The 6839-nt window shown below is 35.5% G+C and overlaps 1 protein-coding gene across 1 annotated transcript; it reads left to right on the forward strand.

Annotated features, from left to right (window-relative positions):
* Positions 1–2087: 2087 nt before the first annotated feature.
* LOC117626466 (phospholipase A1-Igamma3, chloroplastic) lies at positions 2088–4031 on the forward strand. The gene has a single exon (XM_034358176.1). The coding sequence runs from the start codon at positions 2174–2176 to the stop codon at positions 3734–3736; it is 1563 nt and encodes a 520-aa protein (XP_034214067.1). The 5' UTR covers positions 2088–2173; the 3' UTR covers positions 3737–4031.
* The last annotated feature ends 2808 nt before the right edge of the window (positions 4032–6839 follow it).

Consider the following 6839-nt stretch of genomic DNA (forward strand, 5'->3'; position numbering starts at 1 on the left):
AGTAATTAGCATATTATGTGAGCATTTGTGTTTGTGATCGCACATTATATCCAACTTTAGTCACTAGTGGATCAAGAAACTTTTGGTTTTAGGGGCAAAATGTAGAAGTTCAAATCACTAACAGACTTAAACTCAACTACCCTCACACTCCATGTTCTCTCGGAGGAACACTTTGCCCCAATTCCAGCATAGTCACCTCTTTGGGGAATAATTTAGTCTAACACCTTGCAGGCTTTGCAGGCTTCAAGAAAACAAGGGTGAATCCCATCTTAAGTGAGGGCAAGTGCCTACACTCGTCCTTCAATGGATCTGCCAGTGACCTTAGTCACATAAGCCCACCATGTAAATATGTTTTATAAATTTCTTTTTTTAATTTAGTAGATAATTGATTAAATAAACATGTCTCAAAGTTTCATTCAAAATTTTCATGATTTTATTCAATTTTTACTGATATAGATATATTCGTTGAAATTTTTGCGTTTTGGAACTCTTGATATTTCATAAACAACCGATATTTAATACAATGATGATGACCTAGACTGCCATAAAAGCTTCCTTTAATTTGCTAATGGTTTTAGGAAGATTGTAGTAAAAGGTGTACGAGTGCTGGAGCAGACTTGACAAGTGTGGTGCCTAAGAAATATACTTCCAATCTTCAGTGCTTCGCTTCAACTTTTACTCATTTGCACATTCCTTTAAAGATGCTCTAGAGTCTAAACAAAATCATAATGATAACTTAAATATCCAATTGGAATGAAACATATGTTTTTTGTTTCTAGATAAGTAATAAGCTCAGTTGATTTTTTTTCTTTTTTTCTTTTGAGCAGAGCAGAGCTTAGTTGATATTTTGGAGAGCCTTTTGGTACCATTTCATATGGTAAACAAAGCCTTGATAAATTTATTTCCAATCAGAACGCATCTCCAACTTTATAGCTTAGTGGGAACTCGAAAGCAAAAGTGACGAAGACACCACCTACCAAAAAAGAACTGCCGCTGACATTTTCACCCAGCACGCTATTGCAAAGTACATTTGAGATTGGGACACGGAAAAGAGCACTATCGAAAATGCTAGAATAAGCATCTAACTTAACCAAGGAGTAAGTCTTGAGTGTGAATTCACATTCCATGCAAATACAATCTAACGGTAATAATAAATCAGAATCCTGATATCCACAATCCATTATGATGACAAGAATGTTCGTATCTAAGTATCAATTATAGATATCAATCTATAATAGTCAGATTAGAGATTTTAAAGTCCTTACACAAAATTTAAATTAAGACTATTGTCTGTTTTCACATGAAACGAAAATACTAAATTAAAAGAAAACATTTATTATGAATTGTCATAAAACAAAATTTTAGAACAAAAAATTATCACGAGTGTACAGAAAATATCGTCACGAGGTAACCAAGCTTCGACCAAAAAATCATCATGAGTGTACACAAAAAGGGCACCAATGCATCGTCCTAGTGCCAGCATACACCTCCTCATTTAGCCAAACGCTAAAACGAGCAAACAAATAATAAAAAATTCCAAATCAATCTTTTGCTTTTAAGGGCCAAATCCCTTTGTGATAATAAAGATTCTTAAATTTGGTCCACCACTGGTGGTTGATACAAGAACAACTGAACATTATATTAAGAGATATTTAGTGATATACCCATTTCTAGCACTAATATTATAAATAAACTCTACACAATTGAATTCCTATAAACAAACCCAAAAAAAACCCAAAAAATGATAGCTAGCCTTATTGAATTTAATATTTATTATTAAATTACTTTGATGCCCTATTGAGTGCTTTGGGTATTTTTATGAGATTTTGGGGTTGGGCTTGTTTTAAGAAATTAATGGCAGTTTTGTAATTTATAAGAAGTTAAAAGCTTTTTTGTTATGTTGTAAATGAGCTTTGGGTGTGTTTTTAAAGTCCATTTTATATAGGGTATTTTTATAATTTGGGCCCCCATATTGGGTATAATAGTGAATCTCCCTTATATTAATTGCTTGACTTCGACCAGTTCTTCTCACACTTCTATTCCTCACGGCAACCACACAACCCACAATCACAAATTCATATCTTGCACCATTCTTCTCCATTGTCTCTCTCTCTCTCTCTCTCTCTCTCTCTCTCTCTCTCTCTCTCTCTAGCAAGAAAATAAAAACTCTTTCATGGCTTCTCTTCTATTATCTCCCAACAAAACCATTAATGCTACTCCACCACTTCTCCCTCAATGCCTCTCCCCAAGACATAACCTCAACAAAACCAAAATTCTCATCTTTCCAAGTAAACCCTATACTTCACCAAAGCCAGAAACAACCACCAAATGCTCATCATCACTCTCAAGCCTAAGCCTAAAAGTACAATTAGATCACGAAAATATTGAACCACAAACCCTTGTCTTCCATGAAGACAACCATAGGCCACTCCATGAAATCTGGAAGGAAATTCAAGGCCTTGACAACTGGGAAGGGCTTCTAGATCCAACACTCAACTCCCATCTCCGTCAAGAAATCATCCGCTATGGAGAATTCGCTCAAGCATGTTATGACTCCTTCGACTTCGATCCTCACTCCAAGTACTGCGGCACATGCAAGTACCAAGGCGCTCATTTCTTCGAAAACCTCGACATGGCCGACCGTGGCTACCAAATCAGCCGATACCTCTACGCGACTTCAAACATCAACCTCCCCAATTTCTTCCAAAAATCAAAGCTCGGCAGCGTGTGGAGCCGCCACGCAAACTGGATGGGGTTCGTGGCTGTGGCCACGGACCCCGACCAGATCAAAAGGCTTGGGAGAAGAGACATTGTGATTGCATGGCGAGGAACAGTCACGTATCTTGAATGGATTTACGACCTGAAAGACATCCTCCACCCAGCTCAGTTTCGCAACGACCCGTCCATCAAAATCGAATCCGGGTTCTATGACTTGTACACCAAGAAGGAAGATGAATGTAGGTTTTGCTCATTTTCTGCCCGGGAGCAACTTCTTGCGGAGGTCAAGAGGCTTCGTGAGCTATACCAAGGTGAAGAAATTAGCATTACAATCACAGGGCATAGTCTTGGTGCTGCTTTAGCTATTTTGAGCGCTTATGACATAGCAGAAATGGGACTCAATATTGTAGTACATGACGGTCATCATGAGTTGGAGAGCACAAAAATTCCGATCACGGTGTACTCGTTTTCGGGTCCTCGAGTTGGGAATCTGAGATTCAAGGAAAGATGTGACGAGCTTGGAGTTAAGGTGCTGAGAGTGGTTAATGTGCACGATAAAGTGCCTAGGGTGCCAGGCATCATTACGAATGAGAAGTTTAGGTTTCAAAAGTACATAGAAGACACTATTGCATTTCCTTGGAGTTATGCTCATGTGGGAGTGGAGCTTGAGCTGGACCACAATCAAAGTCCATTTCTAAAGCCCACTAATGATTTTGGGTGCGCACATAATCTTGAGGCCCATTTGCATTTGGTGGATGGGTACCATGGGAAGGGGCAGAAGTTCTGCTTGGTGACCAAGAGGGACATTGCACTTGTGAACAAGAGTTGCGATTTCTTAAGGGCTGAGTATGGGGTGCCGCCGCACTGGCGGCAAGACGAGAATAAGGGGATGGTGAGGAGTAAGGATGGGCGGTGGGTGCTGCCAGAGAGGCCCATAGTTGAGGCCCACCCGCCAGATACAGCCCACCACCTTCAGCAAGTGCTCAATATGTGTAGCACTCAATTGGAAGCACCATGATTTTGACTTGAACCACTAACATATCTCATCCATTGTGCTTATTCTATATCCTTGGTCTCGTTTTCATTTGGTGCTGAGCTATAACTCTCATTATTACGTCCAAATGTAGGAATTGTTTTCTTCGTGTCCATGTTAAAAATGTTTGACAAAAAATACAACAGACAGAAGAAGAAAATATGTTGTAACTTGTAATAGTGTGGATGGTTGGTGTGCAATGGGACCTATAGGGGAAGACTTTTGTAACATGCTTCATCAAAAGCATTGATGTAAATGCTATATGTGCTCACGTATCACATCCACTCTGCTCAGTCTATATCTTTGGTCTCGTTTTCATTTTGTGCTTTGCTCAGAATCATTATCATGTCAAAAATGGAAGGACTTGTTTTCTTGGTGTCCAGTCATTTCTTGATTGTTGACATTTAAAAGGTTTTAAAAATTTTATCGTTTTGATTTTTAAGTTTTGTTTTAATTTTTTTGTCAATAGACCAGAAAGACAATTCGTTGGCTTCTGATTTGGCTTTCTGTTTTTTTTTTTTTTCAATTTTTTTTTTTCTGAGGGTTTGATTTCCTTTGATATCTGAAAAGATCAAAAGAAAAAAATCTTTGTTTTTCCTTTTTTTATTAAAGATCTTCACATCTCGTTTCCTATCCAGAATTTGCACCATTTTTTTCTCAATGTTTGATTTCTTTTTATTAAAATAAGATTATTTTTATTTCATAAAGAAAATGAAAAATAATAATTTTGGTTGACCAAAAAAACAAAATCTGATTAAAAAGAAGTTTTTTTAAATATATAAGATGATGTCCCATCCCAAAACATATATATGGTACCAAACAATGGTTAAGAAAGTCTGGTCTAGTCTCAACCAGTCCACTCTAACATATGAAGTCTAATCCAGTCTTATTCTACGCGGCCCACTAAATAGGGCTTACAAATGTTGGAAGCCTACAAAAAGTTACTCCTCTTTCATATTTGGAACACCACAACCTGATTCTTTCTTCTCCTAGTTTCATATTTTCTCTACTTTCAATTATTATTTTTGGACAACGGTTTTGTAAATATGCTCATAGAGGACCTTGAGCCTGTGTATTGGGAGTCATATCTTGAAGTCTTATAAACCGTCAGTACCAGCACGTAGGGAGGCTACAAAGGTTTTAGGACAACGATTTTGTCATGCTTACTAGCTTTCTTACTCATAATTTATTTTACTTTTATTTGCCTATTATTTGTTTCCCTTCTTACCCTAATTTATTATTATAATATAACCCTCTATTTGGATGAAGCAATTGAAAATTGCATAGAACTCTTAAATGACAGAATTTAATCTACATTGTTTAAATGTCTAGAAATTAATAGTTTCAATACTTTGATTTATGTACGTCGAATTTTGTAAATGACATAAATTATAGTGAAAAGCAAATTCATGCTCAATAGAAATTGTGACATGAGGCATTTTCGGAAGAAATTAAACGAGAATCTTGATCCCCAATTTCCACGATTTTCCTACGCATCATTTAATAAGTCCATGCTTAAATTGCCAAACAATGGAAATTTCAATTTCTCCTCAATTCTTGACTTGTAGCTAAATCCCGACTTATTTTCCTTCATCCAAACGAAAGTAAAGGATTTTGCATTTGGCTTTGAGAGGAAAAGGAAAACCAAATTTCTATGGGAATTGTGTAGAATTGGCTATGGTGAAATCGAAAGCTCTAGTGATCTCATAACATAAATCTGATCACCTTATTTTTATATGCTTGCTTTCATTATTATTTTTAGTTAATTATTTAATTAAATCTCATCATTCAATCGTTCCAATGAAGTATGCGGTTACTCACAATCGATACTTAGTAAATTAAATCACTCTTCGTGGGAACGATACTTTACTTAACTCTAAACTACTTGTGTGATTTGTACGCTTGCAAAATTGCTCAACACCTATTATTTGTTTCTCTAGTTTTACTTTACTGTTACAATTTTAAAATTTTAAAATATATTATTATAATATAACCCTTTGTTTGGATGAAGCAATTGAAAATTGCATAGAATTCTTAAATGATGGAATTTAAATCTCCATCGTTTAAATTTCTCTCAATTGATAATTTCAATGTTTTGATTTATGTATGTCGAATTTTGTAAATGACAAAAATTACAGTGAAAAACGAATTCATGCTCAATAGAAATTGAGAAATGACGCCTCTTTTGAAAGAAATTAAACTCAGGAATCTCGATCTCCAATTTCCATGATTTTTCCCATGCATAATTTAATAAGCGCTTAATTATCGATGTGCCCCCTGTGCTTTACCAAAAATACCACTTTGCCCCTTACAATTCTAACTGGGTCACTATGCACCCTGCGCTTTAATTTCGCGTCTCCCGTTCCCCAATTTCGTTAATTTAGTCCCTAAGACTGTTAACTTGATGACGTGGCAAAGGCTTTTTAGTAATTTTAGCATTTAAAAAGTAAGAATTGTTTGTTTGGATTCTAAAAAATAAAAAAGAAATTAAAACTATTTTTACTTGTTTTGTATATTTAATTAAACTTATTTTTACTTATTTTTTATATTTAATTTAAATTTTAAAAGTTTTAAATGCTAAAATTATTAAAATAGTTCATGTCATGTCATCATGTTAACAGTCTTAGGGCTCGTTTGGTATGTCAGACTATACTGACTAATTTCTGTCAGATAGTATTAATCTGTTTCGGAGAGTACTGACTGTTTATCCATAATATTATAAGGCGTTTGGTATTATTTCTGATAAATAGTCTGACTAAATTATAATGTGTTTGGTGCTCTGTCGGATAACATCGGATCAGACAATTTTTTTTTAATTCTTTAATAATTTAATTGAAATTCAAATTCAAATAACACGTAATTTTTTTGATAAGATTCATATGACATTTTAATTTTAATTTTTTTTTTGGCCAAATTATTGACAAATCATTTTAGCCATTAGATACATCCAACGACTGCCTAATACTGAAACAATAAACCTCTCTCCCGACTCGCTCTTCCCTTTATTCGCTTCCTTCTAGGCGTGGCAATGGGTCGTGTCGTGTCGGGTTCGTGTCGTGTCAAGATTTTAAACAGGTCAGAAATGGTC

The sequence above is a fragment of the Prunus dulcis genome, chromosome 4 (assembly GCF_902201215.1).
Source record: "Prunus dulcis chromosome 4, ALMONDv2, whole genome shotgun sequence".
In the NCBI taxonomy this organism is placed as follows: domain Eukaryota; kingdom Viridiplantae; phylum Streptophyta; class Magnoliopsida; order Rosales; family Rosaceae; genus Prunus; species Prunus dulcis.